This window comes from Lycium ferocissimum, chromosome 5, assembly GCF_029784015.1.
Source record: "Lycium ferocissimum isolate CSIRO_LF1 chromosome 5, AGI_CSIRO_Lferr_CH_V1, whole genome shotgun sequence".
In the NCBI taxonomy this organism is placed as follows: Eukaryota; Viridiplantae; Streptophyta; class Magnoliopsida; order Solanales; family Solanaceae; genus Lycium; species Lycium ferocissimum.
Genome location: NC_081346.1, coordinates 16,996,626 through 17,017,232, shown reverse-complemented (window position 1 = coordinate 17,017,232; position 20,607 = coordinate 16,996,626). Strand labels below are relative to the sequence as shown.

General features: G+C 35.8%; 2 protein-coding genes and 1 non-coding gene across 5 annotated transcripts; all 3 read right to left on the bottom strand.

Moving 5' to 3' along the window:
- Window positions 1-1,517: 1,517 nt before the first annotated feature.
- On the bottom strand, window positions 1,518-7,989 carry LOC132056261 (probable arabinosyltransferase ARAD1). The gene is made up of 9 exons (XM_059448375.1): window positions 7,351-7,989; window positions 6,886-7,059; window positions 5,703-5,860; window positions 5,476-5,617; window positions 4,182-4,297; window positions 3,877-4,015; window positions 3,205-3,315; window positions 2,953-3,021; window positions 1,518-1,833 (listed from the first exon to the last, which is right to left on the bottom strand). Exons 1-9 carry the CDS (start codon window positions 7,840-7,842, stop codon window positions 1,705-1,707), a joined length of 1,530 nt encoding a protein of 509 aa, XP_059304358.1. The 5' UTR covers window positions 7,843-7,989; the 3' UTR covers window positions 1,518-1,704.
- A 1,886-nt stretch (window positions 7,990-9,875) lies between these two features.
- Window positions 9,876-16,104, bottom strand: LOC132056260 (TOM1-like protein 1). Of its 3 annotated transcripts, none has more exons than XM_059448371.1 (4): window positions 15,882-16,104; window positions 14,643-15,256; window positions 13,617-13,862; window positions 9,876-10,557 (listed from the first exon to the last, which is right to left on the bottom strand). In XM_059448371.1, the coding sequence occupies exons 2-4, from the start codon at window positions 15,162-15,164 to the stop codon at window positions 10,135-10,137; spliced, it is 1,191 nt and encodes a 396-aa protein (XP_059304354.1). In that variant the 5' UTR covers window positions 15,165-15,256; window positions 15,882-16,104; the 3' UTR covers window positions 9,876-10,134. The 3 variants fall into 3 exon arrangements, with proteins under 3 accessions (XP_059304354.1, XP_059304357.1, XP_059304355.1); XM_059448374.1 differs by having other exon boundaries at window positions 15,751-15,897; XM_059448372.1 differs by lacking the exon at window positions 15,882-16,104 and adding an exon at window positions 15,728-15,881.
- A 4,255-nt stretch (window positions 16,105-20,359) lies between these two features.
- TRNAY-GUA (transfer RNA tyrosine (anticodon GUA)) lies at window positions 20,360-20,451 on the bottom strand. The gene is given in 2 exon segments: window positions 20,360-20,395; window positions 20,415-20,451. It is a non-coding gene; the product is annotated as a tRNA-Tyr (tRNA).
- Between the last annotated feature and the right edge of the window lie 156 nt (window positions 20,452-20,607).

The following is a 20,607-nucleotide window of genomic DNA, read 5'->3' as shown; positions in this document are numbered from 1 at the left end:
CTTCCACCCTTAGATTAGAATCATGGCAGATTTAAATATGGTCATGTGACCAACACGAGAGAGAATAAAATTTGTTATACGATGGACAAATTAGAATAGACAGGTGTAATTAGTTTTGTCCATTTCCTCTTCTTTACGTTACATTCTGTTGCATAGTTTTGTGTATAAAGAGAGGTACATACTGATCAATAAAATACACAGAGAAAATTTCCAAAAATCTGTGTCTTCTTTTAAACTCATTCCGTCAACTAGTATGGGATACGGAAACAGTGCATGGATTGCAAATTTTATTACTGTTAATAGAAAGGTGATGGCAACACGACTTCAAAGTAGTTCAAATACAAAGCCGAGATTCCTCTGAGGAAACAATCATTCTTATCGTGTGAAAAAGAGGTCCATAAGTTATGGGACCTATAAAGGGTGTGGGGGAGAGGGGGGGGGTGAAAGAAATCATATGTACCACTATAATTTATGATGGCATCTAGAAACAAAAAAAAAAAAAGGGAGGTCGGTGACTTGTTGCTAGGAAACTACACAATTGCCAGTGACACAGCTCATGCAACATGCGAAGGCAACAATCCAAAAACATGAGCACGATCATCATGATGATTTCATGAATAAACAAATAAGCAAATTATCATCATATATGCCCTGCACGTCCCATACAAAGCCAGCCTTGCTCAGTAGTTATTGCACCCATCACCTTTGCTACTAACATCTCACGCCTATACACTTGCGGGGGATAGAAAAAAGCATGTGCACTCCATCTCGCATCACATGTCTATACTGTTTAAGTAATACAACTTTATGTTCTTAATTTTGCTTTTTTTCTTTTTTTCCCTCCTGTGTTTACATCTAACCAAGTAGTTCAATATCTTAAGGATTCAATGGCTGTATCCATCACCTGAGATTTCCCAATAGGAGACCAAGATCTGTACGATAATAATAGCAAACATATAAATATCTGCGCTTGAATTGAGAGAGCCAATAAATTCTACTACTACCGTGTGTATTCGATTATGTCCAAGTATCTAATAGTAGGAAACGGGACCAAAATTGGCACAGATGTCACCACTCCTAAGAAAAAGTTGCAGCCTCACAAAATTCAAACAACCTCAACATTTCAAGGCCGATGTTTCCGCAAGTAGAAATCCAAGCCATCACAAACCGATATCTCTTCAGAAATCCACTATATGTACGTAGACATATAGCGTGTTATTTTCTGTCATCAAGCTAACTTAGAGCCCGTTTGGATTGGCTTATAACTTAAAGCTTCGTTTTCAAACTTATAATTTGAAAAAATAAGTTAGGGTAGTCCAACTTATTTTTTTGGCTTATAAGCTGTTTTTAAATTTATAATTGCTTTTAGATAAACTAAGTTAAATGGGTCCAATTATTTTTTTGAGCTTATTTTAAGCACAAAATGACTTTAAAAAATTTGATGTACCAAACACTAAAATAAAAGTGAAAACACTTATAAAGCCAACTTATAAGCCAATCCAAACGGGCTCTTAATATTCTTCAGGCAAAATCAGACACGAGTTTGAATAACAAATCAAATTTAATCAGTTCTTGCTTACACAATCAGACATTTTTTCAGGTCTTGTTGAACTATATCAAACGTTAAAGTGCAAAATAATATAAGACAAAAAGAGAGATTTTTTTTGTTGAGTGGCAAAAAAGAAAAACATCTGTGATCAACAGTCAAGACAATGGACCTGGGCTTGTAACATTGGGACGTCTACACTCACAAGTGCACACACTTCTGGATCCTTTCACCACTCGTTGTGACCTTCGCGTGTGGAGCTTGATGTTGACCAGCTTTCCTGCCATCTGTTGAATCACCAGAAAATGAAGGGAAGCAAAATTTCAGCCCTCTATTACCTCATGCTGCACTTAGCCACTTACAGATGGAATACTCAAAATAGATGAAGACGCCACCCAACCCCCACCCCCACTCCCACCCAAAGAAAAAGAACCTCAAAAATAACCCGTACTCACCAAACGAACAGGGATTAGTGAAGCAAATTATCATCATAGGAAGAGGCTGAGATGCCATTGCATGGATAAATATGCAGCATAAAGCATCACGATGAAAATATAAGATAAGAAATAAAATTGAGCAGTAAAATGACCAACATTACAAATCTTAACACAAGCAAATTACTGCAATGAATGTGAAGACCGTCAAAGAAATTATGGGACTTTCAGCCTAGAGGAATCCATTTGATTATATCATGCAGAGTTTTTTTTTTTTTTTTTTTTTTTTTTTTTTTTTTGGTGGGTTGTGATGCTGGTCACACACAGTTCTACTAGATCGTCGCAGCATCATTATTGTAGGCTTAGAGGTATAGGATTATGTTCAAAAAATCTCCTTGCACAGATGAATCAACCCGCCCAAAGGGAAGAAAAAGAGATTGGTAAGAATACCTGCGAACACATAAAACATAAAAGAGATACTCCACTAAAGTATCAGCTATGACATGAAAGAAAGAATGACAGAAACGGAAACGAATACTTGAACTTCATCAAAATGGAAACCAATACTTGAAAGAATTTAGTTAGTTAAAACCACAAAATGCAGGCGTCACAAGAAAAAGAAGAAAAAAAACAGCACCACATAATACAACAACAACAACAACCCAGTGAAATCCCACAATGTGGGGTCTGGGGAGGGTAGAGTGTACACAGACCTTACTCCTACCAAGGTAGGACGGCTGTTTCCGAAAGACCCTCGGCTCAATAAAAAGCATAAAAAGAGGTCAGATAAGGCTAAGAAATTCAAAGCGATATGGAAAGAATGAAAATTCCTATGCACCACATAAGCAAAAAATTCACAAGTACAGCCAGATAACAAGGTTCCGGTTGTTGGAGCAATATTCAGAAAAGAATTAGCACCACATAATAGCAATGAGAAAAATAACAACCAACTAAAGAGAAGAAATGTCGAACCATTCTCCAGACTAAGTCTTCAGGACCTAGCGGCTGAGCTGGATGAGAATAAAGAAAGTGCCTTGAGTACTGCATTCATAAGGAAAAGATTCAAAACTAGATCAATTGAGGGTTTTGGATAACTCACTGAAACAAGAATGTGACCAGAACATCGCTAATAGAACAAAAAACACAAAATCAAGCAGTTATGAGTCATTCTATGAAGTGAAGACAATGCTGCTTCAAAACGATAATCTCAACCTAAAAAGATACCTTAGCTAAGCTCACTTGCATCTCTTTAATTTGAGCTGCACTAACACTTTTTAGAAATGTCAAAAGCCATCCTGGCTGCAAAGCATCACTAGAAGAGACAAACAGAGCAATCTGCCAAAGAAAAACAGGAGAAAGAGATACACGTTAAGCAATTTCAATACTTCATCCCTGCTCTCCACGTTCACTCTCCTTTAAGGAGAAGGGAGAAACTATGTTGGGTAAAGGGCTGGTTATTATGATATGAAAAGAAATATGAATTCCAGCTTCAATGCAATTACAATCAAAAACGTAACTCCATGCCATACGGGCACTTGAGGAATATGTAGTTGCTAGAAAAGTGATGAGAGGGCAAGTAACTATAACATATCAACTTGTCCATTGAAACTTGATGTTCCCCAGTAAACTACTAAAATTTACTAGATTTAACTTCCTCATAGACAACCAAAAACTACTGTAAATTGGCAGATGTAACTTCCTCTTAGACCATCAATATTACAACTGGCCTTGAACTGATACTGCAGCATTCTTGACTTGGGACACTTCCTGTTATGGGCTTCTAATTAAGATGATTGATCATCTTAACTTTATTGTAGGGGTTTCTATAAAGCCTGGGTAAAAAAAAATGTTTTAAAAAGAAAGCCATTACCATAAGCATGCCAAAGTAACTAATACCTTCCGATAATCAAGAATCCCCTCAAAAGGAAGCTCTAGTTCATCGCTGACTATGATAGGAATGCAGCCACTGACAATTGCATCAAACAATCTGGCTGACGATGGGGTGTCACCAGCTGGATTTAGGCAAAATATACTCCTGTTTACCAAGGAAATACATATAAAAGCACTCAACTGGATTTAGGCAAAATATACTCCTGTTTACCAAGGAAATACATATAAAAGCACTCAAGTTATTGTTTGAACAGATGAACAACCTTCACTTCCAGAGTTTAAAGAAGACAATCAGAAAGTCCAAATCTTACTTGCGCATGCCACTCTGTGCAGCTGCTTTTCCCCCTTCTCCAGCAGTTCCCTCCTCAATGGATACTCCATCTGCACCACGTAGCTGTTCCACAAGTTTGGCACGTATCTTACCACCCTGGAAAGGAATATATCAGATAGCCACAATTACCATAATATTTTTTTTTTTTTAGTCACAACTACATTAATTCTAACAACTCTGGAAAAATATTCTCATTCTGAAGAAACTAATAAACGCAGTGCATGGAATACTTCAGGAAAAGCAGATTCAAAGGAAGTCCATTGCTTCTAATTGTAACTTTAGAAACTACTAATAAATTAAACCTAATAGACCGATCCAAAAGAAAAAAAAAGAAAAAAAAAAAAGAAGAAGAATTAACCCTAATAGTAATAGATTAAGTTATATACAGTCCATAACATGCAAATAGTAGGGCATCGCGTTCTGCACCCCAACAGTTAAAAACAAGCAAAAATAGAAAAGTTGTTAATCTGGTTCGTAACTGCAAAGTAATTGATATTTCATTTCAACCTCTCGCTCATTTATCATCAAGAAATTCTTGTACTGTGTACGTATAACTTAGGAAGGTTACAAGATACCATCAACTGCATAGAAACTTCAGTTCTTTACTTTATAATAGGAATATCGAAAGAGTAAATGATGTTACAAGATTGACTGCCCATGTTCTGCCATAGAAAAGTTGTTAATCTGGTTCGTAACTGCAACGTAATTGATATTTCTTTTCAACCTCTCGCTCATTTATCATCAAGAAATTCTTGTACTGTGTAAGTATAACTTAGGAAGGTTACAAGATACCATCAACTGCATAGAAACTTCAGTTCTTTACTTTATAATGGGAATATCAAAAGAGTAAATGATGTTACAAGATTGACTACCCATGTTCTGCCCTACCAATATTAAGCAACTGGTTCCTAGCATGATTTACCAACTAGTTCCTACCGAGATTTTGTCTTAAGATGGACGAAATTAATAACTAGTTATTCTAGGATTTCACAATTGCATAGAAGTTAATACTTTATTGTGTCATCAACTAGCTTGGAAGTTCTTTTTCCACCATTCCATACCCTGTCCCAAACATTTTGGAATCTGCAGATGTCGTACATGGTAGCATAGAAACAACTTTACTATCATTAGGAGAGCCCCAAATTTTCCAAAATATCTGAAGATATCATCTTTTAACCAACTCGGTAGTCGATACACAAGCAGGAAAAAGAAATTAATATGAAGTGGTAAACGAACTGAATTAAACTTGATGATTAATACAGGGTGAATCTTACAGCATTTCTTTTAAGTCTTCCTCGGAAAAATAGCAGTGTAGTTCTCTTTGATACAGATAAACATTTTGCGTCACATAGATCGACGTTGGCGACATAAGGAAGTATCAAGTCTTTCTCGAGATAAACTTGCCCAGGCTTGTACCTGAAGTTCAAAGAAGCCACAATAGTTGATGTTAGAGCTGCAATACTATTCAATTGTTGCAGAAACTAGCAGTGAAGATTTTAACCAGTTCCCGGTTGAGTCCATATCAGGGAGCAACCAAATAGCTTTCTTCATAAACTTGCGGACAGACTTGAAAGACCAAGGATGATGAACTGGAAGTATGTGATCTCTTCCCTCGGATCTATTCCAAGCTGGTTGATCCATAACCCATTTCAGAGCTTCCTACATTTAAATTATTAAAAAAAAAGAATATCGACTTATGACAACAGCACTGCTACACAAAGTCTCGCATCATATTCCACTAACATAACAAAGTCTTTAATCCTGTCGCAGAATCCAGAGTTCTTTTTTTTTTTTTGAGAATCCAGAGTTCTATTTAAAATAGATACAAAAAGTATCAAAGTTTAATATATCTGTTGGTGCTCAACCATAAGGAAATGCAAATTAAAAAATTTGGCAGTTACTCTTTTGAACTTGATCATGATAGGCTATATCAAAAAATTTGTGTAGGTATAAGTTTCGACCGTGATAAGTGAAAAGGGGAGACAAACAATCTTCTATAATTCATTTTGATACTAGTTTTCCCCACTCAGAATTAACCGATCATGAAACAAATTTTACAAGTTTTCCTTCCAAAGGGAGGATTTTCTTTTCTTTTCCCCAAGTCTGCAAATAGAGCAGCATGCCTGTTACTAAGTTGTACCTAATTGAGATGATAATGCTAATGTGCTTGCAAGATAAGGAACCCCATAAAAAAAAAAAAAAAGGCAGTATACATACATGCCAGCTGTAACTTCAAAGGAATTTTAAAACCTTAAGGATAACAATGAGTGCCCGGTTTTGTTACCAAAGAAACTGCTTCTTTCTCTCATATCATAATATTATTGGATTCTAATCCATTAACAAGCACAATAAAAATACCTACAACTAGGTTATGGAACTGAGAGCTCCAATGCTGTAGAAGAATTAGTATGCCTAAGAAATCAGAACACGGAAAGAAGTACAGCTTTGATTGCGTTACTAGAAGTTCGGACAGGAGTTGCCTCCAAAACATATTCAGGATTGTGCTTCAGTCAGAAGCAAGAGTTATAATGATTAAATGTAGCTTGAATTACTCACAAACATCACATCAAGCAAATTTCAGTGAGAAAATCGTGAACAAAACACATATTTTGAGTTCAAACAGAGCTAGTAAAAAGTTCAGTAGGAATAAAAAGAAAAGCATTATAGAAGAAAAGCACTCACACCCTATAAAGAGCCTTGCATTGTTGTTTCTCCATCAAGAAGAAGCTAATGGTAGTGAAAAACGGAATGTAGAACAGGTCAGCTTCCTCCTGGTTATGTACTCTAACTACATTCTTCAGTAACCTCTCTGATTCTGGTGCTATCAAGTCCGCCCACAACCAGTAATCAATTGAATGCTACACAAAAAAACAAAAAACAAAAAAAGGGCAAGTTATAAATATGTACAGTTCGGCCATCTAGTTTACCAAACATGGCCGAAGTATACGGATACACTTCGGCTGTATAGGTATGTATATTATACATATATTTAGTATAAACTATAAACTACCTATACATTGTGTACATATTTTGTAAACTAGATGGCCGAATGTTATTTGGCTGTAATTTTTCCCAAAAAAAAAAGCATTTCATCATAATGAGCTAAACGAATGTAAACGATACTTAACAAAAACACAATCGAATATTACCTGTTCAATCAAGCGGTGAACAGGACTACCATTAGAGGTAAGATTGGAAGTGTCTCTATACGTATTACGAAACAACCAAAGCAAATCATAAGTGAATTTCGACGGCATCTCATATACATAAACCTTAAGAGCCGAAAAAGCAGGATAAAAAGCCTCATCATAAAGCCTTTGATTCTCATTTCTCCAAATTAAATCATCAAGTTTCCTAGCATCCTCAACCGACGTTGTTCCTGAAACTGTATCCTGACCGTCCGTTGTAGATCGCGGAGATTTAGTGAGGAATTTGTCGAGTGAAGTAACGAAGGAGTAATCGATATTGGAGTTAGGGTTAAGGGAGGTGATGACGTGGCGTGTGGATGGAGGTGAGGAAGAGGAAGAGATGGAGAAGATGTAGAAGAGGAGAGTGAGTGTGAGGAATGCGAGGAGAAAAAGTAGTGCGGGAGATCTGGGTTTGAAGGTTGTAGAAGTTGCAGTGTAATGTCTTCCGGCCATTTTTAGATGATTGATGAATTACCCATCCACTGCTCAACACTCACATAGACAATCGCAGAATTAGTTATTCACCTTTCTGCTGCTAGTACAAGACTGCCTGTTGTATGAAGGGATGCCCCCTCTCTTTTTGTTCTTTTATTTTCTTTTCTATTTCAGTTTACTTGATCGGTAGTATGAAACTACTACTATATGGTGACTTAACTATCAGTCCATAGAAATGGGTAACCGGGCGGAGGCAAAAGGCTTTCATCTGAAACTATGTATAAGTAAAGCTGTCAAAACAGGCTAACCCAACCCTCACGGGCTTTGGAATTTGACGGGTGAGCCCTGGCCCACCATTTTGATTGGCCTTTAAATAACAAGCCCAACCCATCACCACGTGGGTTGCGGGCCTGGACAAGCCACCCTACCTTTTTATAATTCTTTAATTAAAAATATAATATAAAAATGCTAACATAAATATTTACAATAATATTTACATGGTGTTTACTTGCTAATCAAGTCTCAAATCCACAAATAAAATAATTCTAATAGTGCTTATTAGGTTTGACTTCAAGTAAAGATTTGATTGTATGACTTCGGTGTGAATGTAAATATTTTGGGTACAGCTGAACAAGAAAACGATCTTGTAGACCAAACCTTCTGCGAAACTGAATAACTTTTGACATTGTTAACGCGTAACATATTAAAAACTGATATCATTCGAACCGAATAGAGATATTAATAGCAAACTAAACAGTTAATGAGTAGCAATACAACTAGTTAAATAGGAATATTTACCTAGCTTTGTTCCAATAAATCTCAATAAAACGAAAATGAAAATGACAATATTCCCTCCAAAAAGTAAAAATAAACTTTTCAAAGAAAAAAGAAACTATCATGGCACTTATGACGTATCCAACATCAGCACATCATCTTCATCAAGCACATCTGAATCTGCTTGTGACAAGGTTGTCTGAACATATTCACTTTCTTTCAATTTTTTTATTTTAAATTAAAAAATTTATTTGGCCCACGGGCCGGCCCAACCCACGCACGCTCAAGCCCACAGGCCAGCGGGCTTACTCAGGCTGAGCTAAAAAGCTTCGATCTTAAATGGGCTCCAAAAATTCAAGCCCAACCCTATCAAATCACGGACTGGGCTGGGTCGCCCCCACGGGCCTTAGCCCACATTGACAACTCTAGTTGATATAAGGCTAAAGCTATTTTTTTTTATACGTATACATGAAGTTGAACCCCCTTGATTTTTTTGTGTTACTTTTTTATATTTTTAAACCCTATTAGTAAAAATATTGAATCCACCACCGTGGGTAACATTAACAAAGTGAGTTGGATGTCTTGATTGACACGTGAAGCCAAATTCATAATATTAAGACTTGAGAGTGGAAATTTTATAAAGGCTAACATGTCAAAATATTAGACAAATTATGAATATATCTTGTCGAAAATCAAAATATCGTTTTCTTACTAATTACAGAACTTTAGAAATACCGAAAGTCCACCCCTTAAAAGTGATGTTCCAATCTCAACCGTCGAACGACCATCTTTTTAAAAAATACATCTTTGGAAACTTAACAATTTAGAGAGTTCAGTAAAACCCATAGACTAAACAGGAAGCAAACGCTACTAGTTGTGTAGTTGAAGCTAAAACTGGAAGCTCCTGATCTAAAAACAAGTTGATTTCCGGAATCAAAGCCAGATGTTGGAAAAACTTACCCGCGCCTCGTATTCACACCAAACCAATGCATTTTTCAATGGTTAAGTAATTTTATAAAGCAAATATATATGTTACTTAATCATGATAGTGATAGTTGTAAATATTCAAATACATGTTATGCATCTATTGATTTGGTCTAAACACCTTTGAAGTTCAATAAACTAAAGGCAAGTATTTGCAACCAAAAAAAGAAAGTAAAATAACAACATTCTCCAATTCTCAAACTGAATTTAAGCAGCAACATCACAGACATGACACAACATCACCCAGACAACCGAAATGGAGCCACCAGAGACACGTCTCAAGGCACTGACACAAGATCAAGAACAAATATCATCCAATATCCATGAAAAACATGCAGGATCCCTTTCCAAGCAACTAAATCCCAAAAATTAAAACAATAAAACTGTAAGTAATTCAGGTATATGGTGGAGAACAAATCAACGAAGTTTCTACATTCATTTATGAAGGTTCAATCATGAGCACTAGAGTGGATAGAATGTGAAAAAGCCTGATATTAACATCACCAAAGCCAGTGTCCATTTCCAGTATTTGTCCAGCGCACCGAAAGGAATTCAAAATGAGATGAGATCATCTTTTGGTGATTGCTGCTTCTTTGTGTCATTTCCTGATTCAGATGTGCCACCCACTTTTTTACCAAAAATCATCTCATCAAGATCATCCATCATGTCATCATTACCCCCTCCCTGGACTGCAGATCGGGAGCCTGCTGGTTTTCTGATCAGAGCATCTTCTTTTCCGGCACGGGGTGACTCATCGGGCTCCACTGCAACTGGAATCATGGCAGGTTCTGGCTCTGATGAAACAACTGCAGGTTTCCTCATTTCGTCGTACTTCGATAGGGCCTTTTGGACTTCATCATTTATATTCAGGGCTTCAAAAAGGAGAGCCTCATTATCTCCAGCAGTCTCGATGATTCTCTGAACAGTATTGAGGGACTGGCGACACTGTTGTGCTAGCGTAGTTGTCAAGTCATCCTGCGAATAAACAAAAATGAGAGGAGAATATTAAAATAAAAAGGGAAACTGTAAGGGCTTGCAATGGCGCTGCAAGGAGAATTGGACCAGTTTCATCAAGAGAAAAGGAAAAGGTTTGGAGGAATACGACCCCAGTATTCATGAGGCTAAATCCACAATCGTGAATTTCTGCAAAAAGATTGCTCTATCATGCAGCAGACAATGTGACAAGGGGTGGCACGAAAATCATTTTCCATCCAACTGTGGGCCTTTTTTGAGAAAACTCCTTTTATGAAAACATATACCAAAAACATTTCAAGATCTGGCCAGTTAAGTAATCCAAAAAATCAAAAACCATAAAGACCTTGACAAATTCTGCTTAAACTATTAACAGAAACAGTAAAAGTCAACAACCAACTCCTAAAGTGGCTGAGAAACATGAAAGCAAAATTGGGGACAGAAAAGATGTGCATGCTGATGCAGACCAAACAGAATAGTAGAAGGGATTAAAATAAAGAAAATTCCAATATTAAGCAAAATAATTATTTACTTGACAAAGATCTAGCCTACTACATCTTCACGACCACAACCCAGCTCAAGCTGATAGCCCCTTCTCTGAGAATAGCAGACATGACTAGTGTGTCTTTCTTGGCTTGCAGGGTAGCTTCTATGATTAGTCTTAAATATTTACTCGTATCACTAATTTAAAATTCAGCTGTTTGAAATGTCCACACAGGTCTATAGCACTTTAGAGTTTAGGGAACTTAGTTTTAAGAAGTCTACAGCATTTCAAGAAAAGTTCAGAGCCAATGGCCCACTTAACATAAACATTGCCACAAAGTGATGGAAGGCGATGTGAACTTCAAACAACACTGGAATTCGTCCAATTCATACAATTGATAAACGCCCATGTTAAGAAAAAAGCCATTGGGCTCACTAATTATTTTGCACCAACAGCTACAAGCGTCCTACTTTTACTCTTCTCAATAAGGTCTTTTATCTTATTCTATTCCATAAACACCAAAACCAGATATAGCATATTCGCCTACCAAACAAATTCTTAAACAACATGTCAACTCTTACCCTCACAATAGCGTAAAATTAAACCAGACAATCAACTCAGGATGGAGTTTATAAGAAATGAATCGAACACCTCAATGGTAAAAGAAACACGTTACTTCCTGCATTCCAATTTATGTGAACCTAGTTGACTGGGCACAGAGTGCCACAACATTTGTGTGGCTATAAACAATTTGAAACTTGTGGTCTTAAACATCCCATAACATTTGTGTGGATATAAAAACTTCTCATTAAGAGTAAAACGGGAAGTTTAAGTAAAATTACTTTCAAACTTAGGAGGTCATTCTCTTTGAAACGGACTAAAAGGAAATAGGGTCACATAAACTGGAACGGAGGGAGTAATTACTATCTTTTTGCTACATCTTGCCATATTTCAGTCCAACCTATGCAACTGCAAACGAGAGAGATTGTACTATCTAACACTCAAAAGTGTGCACTCACTTGCCAGCCAAATCACTATGACACACCTAGAGCCATGTCCTCTGAAGAAATTACCAAGAATCATTTGCTCGCTTCCTATAAAAAAGAACGCAAAATGTGGAAGAAGAAAAGGAAACAAATGAAAAGAAATGATAAGAACACTTATGCAACAATCTAGAGTACGCACAGTGGGAGACAAACCAAGCCCTTGGGCACCACAATACTGAAGTTTCCCTTTACCTAGGACTTGCACCACCTTCTTCAGCCAATACCTCTACAATAGTTTTCAGTGGAACACTAATGAAGGTTCAGACTACAAATTCTGAACTTTATATAAATTCTGCTTTGAGCTCAAGCTTGGCTAGGAACAGTAGAAGCACCTTACAGTCAAACTAAATGTTTATTCCAACTATTTTAGAATCACACTTCAAACTATTAAGAACTCTGGCACTAACAACTTCAAAAATCTATTTTGAATTTATGAAATAATATGAGCGGGCTTTGGTCTAGTGGTAAGAGTGCAACGTATAATGTTTGGCGGTTTGGGTTAGGCGCACATCACAGGTTCATATCATGCCACATATAAAAGCTTTAAGTGAAAAAAGGTAGAGGGAGGGGCTCATCACCCACTGAATCCAAAACTGTGACACTTGCCTCCTGAAGTATCTCGGTCATCAAGAAAAGAAAAGGAATATGAACATCCAACAAAAATCTTAAATCAATACGTGGAGTAACCCAAAATATTTGTAAACTTCTTTGGGAGCCCTCAGACGTGTCGGACAATCCAAATTTGGGTTCACATATGAACTCTTAATACAGACTGCGAGTGTGACAATGACTTGTTGAAGGTTTGGCTCTGCCACTCTGATACCATGAGAAAGAAAAAGCTGAGCATCCAAACATGAAAGCAATGGGTGGAGTAGCACAAAACCTTTATAAACCTCTCTTTTGATGAAGACTTTCATAAACCTCTCTTAAAACCCTTAGATAACTCATGCTATATAACTCGAAAGATTTAATCAATAGTATGATTCTCAATCAGTCCCAATAAAACAGTCCTATCCGTCCCAATAAAACAGTCCTACATCCCTTTGTGATCAGCCTCAAATGGTGTCCAAGTCCGAATATGACATTAAAGTTTTAGGAGGCCCACATTTTCTCCTCTCAATACAATTATTTCCTCGTATTCCATTTCACTGAAATATACAAATCAACGAAAGACCCCAAATTTTCCCCCAGAGAATACTAATCAATTTACATTTCCAATAACATATAAGAACAAGCTAAGCTACAAAAATAAGATTTTGCTCAAGCCTGAGTTATGGAGCACAAAGCTCGGCTCATTTATAGCCCCTATCTTAATAACCTTTCAAGATGAAAACTGGCAAATGAATAACTCTTTTTTTGATAAGGTAAAGCTAATGAAAACTGTCATATCAATAACTTAATGGAACAACATTCGATCACAAATATTATCAATCCTAGAATCTGATATCCACACTTATACCCTGAGGATTTATTAAGATGATAACTTCAGCTCCTGAGATTGACATGTGATGACAATAATAAAACAGAAGTACCTGTAGAGCATCCTGCTGAGGTGAAGAGGATAGAACAGTTGTCAGAAGCTCTACACTGTTTCTAGCCACATCAAATGCCTCCTTCGTCTGCTCAGCTGAAAAGTTCTGCCGTGGAATTTCATGTTGCATTTGCTGCTCCAGAGTAACATTTGGTTCTGAAGCTGACACTGTTCTTGGAGGAGTGAAGATCGGAGCTAGGCTTTCATGGTCACGACCAGGAAAACGTACCCCTCTTGATCTCAAACTCTAAAACAAAAACAAAAATACGGATGTATGAAACATGAATGTGAAGAAATGAACATCAGCAAGTATGTATCTGATCTTCCATTGTTGAAAGAATCATTCATATTGACATCATGCATGTATTTACTAAAATGCCCTTGTGTAAATTGTAGTAGTTTGTAAGTAGGAGATGTATATTTGAGGAAAGTCCAGGCTATGATGTATTTTTCCAAGTCAAGAAAGCATAGTTCTACAATCTGACCAACATCCACAACAAAATCTTCAATTAGGTAGTTAATGACCATTTCTTAGGACCTGACAAGCATTGTCCAGAATTCAAAAGAGAGAATGATCAAGACACCAATTGAGAAGTGAAATTAGTGAAGTTTTTCTTTTAGGAAGAAAAATGAGGTATGTCAATTCTTTAGGAAACTAGCTAAACTGACCAGCTCGATTGGAAAAGACTGTAGTGATGTGCATGTTTGCCTTGGAAAACGAAAGATAATGGAGCACGTAAATGTTCTTTTAAGACTGGGATCAACTGAAAAGCTCGATTGATATAGACTGATAAAAATGTTTGCTTTGGGCCCATTCTCCACTCCCCCTGATGTCCTCCATCCCTTTCCCCTCTTACCAAAAATAAACACTGAACCGAGAAACATCATCAAAGAAAATCAAATATTGTATGGGACCAAATTATTTTGCATTCCCATGTTTCATCATGGTCCAACAAAAACAACTGACACAATTGACTTCTTAAAATTTTATGAACTAAATGTGAGACTGAGGACCTGTAAATGATACCTTGTAAGTCTCTTCATACACAGGTAAATAGCGAAGCTCACTCGATGATTCTCCCCAAGCTTCAATTAACACCAGGGCCTTGTTTCGATTGTTAACAACAGTCTGAGGATCATCAATCAACTTCACCATCTCATCGAGAACCCTCTCAGCTGCAATCTCTGAGAATGCCCTCTCGCAGTTCTTTGCAATAGTTTCAAGCAAGACCAACCCTAAGTACTGAATCCTGGGGCTCTTCAACATTAATCTTTTCTTCACGCCCCGTATCAGTTCAACACTGTTGATTCTTTCGTGATTAATCATGTCACAAAGCTCAAGATTCATAGCCCAATCAGGTTCATCCAGAGTTTCAGCTGTGGCTTCCTCGACAAGCTTATCAGCCTGATTTGGACCTTGGAAAAGCTCCTTCATCTTGAAACTCATCGAACTCATTCCAGCAGTGATCTTTTGCCCAACCTCCGTGCCACCAATCTTCAATTTCTCCCCAAAAGCACTGACTTTATCCAACAAATTATTGTCACTCATTTTGGATTAAATCTTCTGCAACTCACTCCTATGTTAAATCCGTCAAATCCTTGCCTCTACACTCTCTCCAGCTAAACAGGCACAGAGTTATCCTGAAAAGGAAAACAAAAGTAGAAATCAGAAATGATCAAACTCAACAACAGTATATAAGTTTTATTCTTGTTAGAAGAAGAAAAAAAAACAGTAGATAAGTTTCTCCAAAACTTTCATGATTAGAGTAGAGTAGAGTAAATTTGACATTTGATCCATATGGTTGAACCTAACTAGTTTAGGATTGATTGATTAGCCAATGATCCATATGGATAAACCTAACTACTACTACGATTTCACAAATACCCGATATAGTCAATTGCTAGGGTTTACTCATGAAAAAAAAATGGAGAAATCAATAAGGAAACAAAAATCCACGAAACTTAAAACAAACAAAAGGCATATCCGGCATGTAGACAATATCACTGGGAATTTTTTTTTATCATGAGAGAAACTACAGGAAATATAACTGTAAAAAAGAAAAGCAATTCAAAGGGCAGTAGTGTTGAAAAAAAAAAAGGTCAAATTTATACAAGTTTCGGCGAGCTGAACTAACATTCCTGGTAGACAGATGAATTTTCCGATATCACTTCAAAATTATAGTATGTATTAAAGGAACGAATTCAGTAACAAGATCGCATAAAATTCAAAGAATAAAAGGAGAAGGAAAGAAAAAAGAGAATATACCGATCAGGAAAGAGAGTGAAAGGATTGAGTGACTTACCTTTGAAATTGAAAAAGTTAAGATGGAAGAATGTTCGTTCGATTGCGTGTTTATGAGAAGACGACGCGTGAACGCTACTGACTTTTCGACTAGATGGAAAGAAGGAGTCTTCCGATGTTCCTCGGTTATGGCGACTATTAAAGTAATAATCAACTTTACCTTTTATACCTACTCCAATATTGCTATTGCGTTACTACTGTATTTTCGTATTCTTTTTCGTATTTTCGTTATCAACTAAGCTTTAAATACGATTTCTTGGGATTGTTTATCATGCGACACCGCTACAGGGTCCCCCCGTGGAGCTTCAGGTTTACTCTTCCCTCACCCTATATATTTTTTTTTTTTGTTTTTCACTGGTGTCGGGTGTCCGCATGGAGTCCGATTAAATTCAAATGGCACATTAGATGGTCCATTTTGGGGGCAGGCTCCCAAGGGGGTTTTTCCTTCTCCCTATGTGTGATTTTTTTTTGGAATAAAATGTCGCTTATGCATTTAAGTAATTGGAGCTTCAGGTTTACTCTTCACTCACCCAATATTTTATTTTTTTGCTTTCCATCGATATCGGGTGCCCGCATGGAGTCCAACTAAATGTGGATGGCACATTAGACAGTCCATTTTGGGGCAGGCTCCCAAGGGGTTTTTTCCTTCTCCCTATGTGTGATTTTTTTATTTTTTTTTTGGAATAAAATGTGGTTTATGCATTTAAGCAATTAAGCCTCTTTTTTTATTTTTACAATTCGTTTGATCTTCTTTTGTTTCTTCAATCCTAATATTTAGACTAACTCAAATAATGCAAATAATTTATTATGCTTCAACGCAGATATAGAACATCGGATGAAAAATTAAAAAAAAAAATCAATTAAGTATCTTGTACTTGCATATTTCTTTCTTTTAGAGTAAAATTTTCTTGTAATGACATAATAGTCGGAGCTCAGAGATAAATTTATAATTTTTATGTATTGTTATTAGCAATAGATGTACAAATTTATTATAGATAAATTTTGAACTACTATATTCTTTAAAGTATTATTCATATCATTTGATTTTTACAAGCATGTGTGTAATTGTTTTAGGTCTTGTTCATTTTACACTTAGTGAAGGTCTGAACCTAATTATTTAAATTTTGTGGTTAGTGTGTTTGTCTTTTTGTGCTGAATCTTAATCATTTGTATGTCAATTATTAAGTGCATTTTTTTTCTTTTACAAGAAATTATTATCAGCCTCTTTCAGATATGAATCTATTTGATTAAGAAGGGAAGAATTTGCATCAGCATCTTAATTTCAATTCAAACATGTGTTTGATTCACATTCCATGTTTTGAGAAAGGTTTATCATCCGAAAAGAGTGAAAAAGGAATCTTTGTCTAAAAAGGGTATGAAATATATCTGAATGATTAAGATTTATAACGAAAGCTTAATGGATATTAAGATGTGATTTATTTAAAAGAAATTACAAAAAAGGCTCAGTACATTGACAGCCTCCTCAAACTTGCCAGTAAATTTCAGTTAGACACTCAAACTACAGCTTGTTCCAATTAAGTACTTGAATACATCATAAAGTGTTGTTATTAGACACTTTTGGTCCAAATTTTGAAAAATCTTTTGCGCGTGAACTCAAGTTTCTATTTCGTAGGTAGGTTAACCACATAAAATATGTCATCTTCTTTAATTATACGAATCAGTCTCAATATTTCATAAAACTCCAGGCATGTCCCAATTTAGGATACCATAACTACCACTAATCAACACCATCAGTCACTAAACCCCCTATATATATATATATATATATAGTCGACTACTATTATTTGTCGCCATCATACCACAACCAACTATAACCCTTAACCATCACCGTCAATCACTTCAGTCAGCTACTACTCACAATCACCATTATCAGCTATCCTCCCACCAATTACCATAATCAATGAAGATTCACGATGACCACCATAGCTATTACCACCATGATATTTAATTTGTATAATATTAGATTTAGTAATATTTTATTTTTATTAATTATTAAAGGAGAACAAATTTTATATATTAAATATTGACAAAATAAATGATCTTGATTTATTTATTTTTGAATTTTTAATATTCAAATTCAAACATTTTAATCGTAATGAAAACAAAATGAGTTAAGCCGGCAATCTTCAATCGTAGCGTACTACCTCATTGGTCCTCAACGTAAGGGATGGTCATATTTTGCGTCTTTGTGAGTTGTGACTTTTGCTCTATTTTGTCGATATTTCTTAGTTTTAGATGCCAAATTTGTGACATTTCATTTTCAATCAACCCCAGCCTCGACGGCAATCAAATTTGTTTATAATTTCAAAATGAGAATGACTTGCATTGGCTTCTGGAAGGGATGACTTGCATTGGCTTCTGGAAGGGAAGTTTTACTTCACATACAAATATAATTTGAGGGAACAGTTAAGCAATTTATTTCCTGTTTTAATTTCGTTTATCTCGGCCTTTCTTAATCTCAGTAAAATGAAGATTAAAACAAATATGAGTTCTGATTCATTGAGATGGTTCGAAATTGGAATGATCTATTTATTTTCAGTTTTATATTTAAAAGAAAGGATATTCCCACTTCATGAATTGACCTCCAATATCATTGCACACGTCACGAGAATAGACCAAATCACACTGCCAACCTAATTTTTTTTTTAATAATTTTTTCGAAAATAATACTACTTCATCTATTTTGATTTATCTGTCTAATTAATTAAACAAAACTTAAGAATATAAGGCCCCGTTTGGAGCGTAGTTTGAAAGAAAAATGTTTGGACGTTTTGGATATTTTAAGAAGTTTTTCTCTTATAACCATAAAAAAAACCCACAAGTTGTGAAAACTATCAAAACATTCTCAATTCTTATACAATCTTACCAAATGAGCAAGTCATAGTTCATAACAAAATTAACACGCTAATTCATAATAACCAGCTCAAAATTAATACTAGAAGACCTTTCTAAAATACAATATCAATTGACCAAATTTTAGTTCAATAAATAAAATTAAACTATGCGTCTTTTTTTACAAAATTAAAAGGTTGGTTGATATAAATAAAATTTAGTGGAAGTTAAAGAGATTGGTAAATAATTGATGGGGGTAATTGTTAAAAATATCTACCAACTTATGGGTCTTTATTTAAAAATATAAACTTTATGGGTTAAATTTATATTTAAAAAAAGTTGAAACCATGGTTTCAAACGAACCATGGTTTGGATAATTTGGGGTTTAAAACCATGGTTTCAAACGCAAAACCATGGTTCAAAACCATGGCATGGCCAAATGCCTACTAAAAATCAGGAGGAGATGGAGAAACAAAAGATAGGGGTGGAGGAGTACTCCCAAGTCCCGAGGTTTAATCTAACGGTAAGAGAGCAACTAGCCACTTAGGGGTCGTGTAGTAGCTGGTTAGAGTTATACAGGTATTAGTAATACATGGATTAGTTATGCAGGGTTTAGTTATTCATGTATTAGTTATTTTATCTTCTGTCCTGCACAAAACAATACATAGATTTTCTCATAACTTATACATGTATTAGTTATGCGGATTTCTAAATTACAAACCAAACACTGTACTAATTTTATACATGAATAATTCACCTCATAACTAGCTACTAAACACAGTATTACTTATGTAGAATTTTAATATATGAATAATTTACTTTTAACCAGCTATCAAACGACCCCTAAGTGATGTGGGTTAAACACGTGTTACGAGTTCAAACGATTGTGATTGACAAAAGTTTATTTTCTAAGTGGAAAAGATTAAATGAACAAATTCATTATTCATCGAGTTTCAAGTCGTACAAACACTAGTGTTTGGAAATTTCTTAGTTATTTGAAACAGGAAGGGAAAAGAGAGGAGGGGGAGGGGGGGGGGGGTGGCGCGTAAAAACAAAAGGGATAAAAAATAAAAAGAATCATCTGATCTACCGGGTTCAAACCAGTGACCTTAATCTAGTGTTAAAAGAGCAACTGGCCACTAAGTGATGCGGGTTAAATACACGTTACGAGTTCAAACCTTGTGATTGACAGAACATTATTTTTTAAGTGGAGAAGATTAAAGGGACAAACTCATCATCCGTCGAGTTTCAAATAAAAGATTTCTCAATTATTACAAAATCGAACAGTACAAAAAAAAAAGGGATAAAAAAAAAATAGAAAGAATCATCCAACCTACCGGATTCGAACCAGTGACCTTAATCTAGCGGTAAGAGAGCAACTAGCCACCAAGCGATGTGAGTTAAACACACGTTACGAGTTCAAACCTTGTAATTGACAAAATTTTATTTTTTTAGTGGAGAAGATTAAAGGGACAAACTCATTATTATTGAGTTTCAAATTGTACAAACACTAGTGTTCGGTAAATGAGGGGGGGGGGGTGGGGTGGTTAGGGCTTAAAAAGAGAAGGGATAAAAAATGAAAAGAATCATCCGACCTACCGGATTCGAACCAGTGACCTAAGGATTAGCTGCGGTATTTACCGACTACAGTCCTCCGCTCTACCAACTGAGCTAAGGTCGGATTTGTTTCGCTTTCGTAGCCAATTATTAATATATCACCTTTATTCTCATTCTTTTCCATTTCATGTCATTTTGTATTTTGATGACTAATTCGTGGACTGCGTCAGTTATATAAAGCTTGGAAGAATCAGTCATACGATCATCCATTTTCACATAT

Excerpts from the sequence above, each read along its gene's own strand:
- LOC132056261 (XM_059448375.1), bottom strand. The coding sequence starts at position 7,842 with ATGGCCGGAAGACATTACACTGCAACTTCTACAACCTTCAAACCCAGA. Across the intron at positions 5,618-5,702 it reads ATGGACTCAACCGGGAACTG|GTACAAGCCTGGGCAAGTTT; the intron begins GTTAAAATCTTC and ends TTTGAACTTCAG. Across the intron at positions 1,834-2,952 it reads AAGACTTAGTCTGGAGAATG|ATGGCAGGAAAGCTGGTCAA; the intron begins GTTCGACATTTC and ends GTGATTCAACAG.
- LOC132056260 (XM_059448371.1), bottom strand. The coding sequence starts at position 15,164 with ATGAGTGACAATAATTTGTTGGATAAAGTCAGTGCTTTTGGGGAGAAA. Across the intron at positions 13,863-14,642 it reads TGTATGAAGAGACTTACAAG|AGTTTGAGATCAAGAGGGGT; the intron begins GTATCATTTACA and ends TTTTTGTTTTAG. Across the intron at positions 10,558-13,616 it reads CTCAGCAGGATGCTCTACAG|GATGACTTGACAACTACGCT; the intron begins GTACTTCTGTTT and ends GTTTATTCGCAG.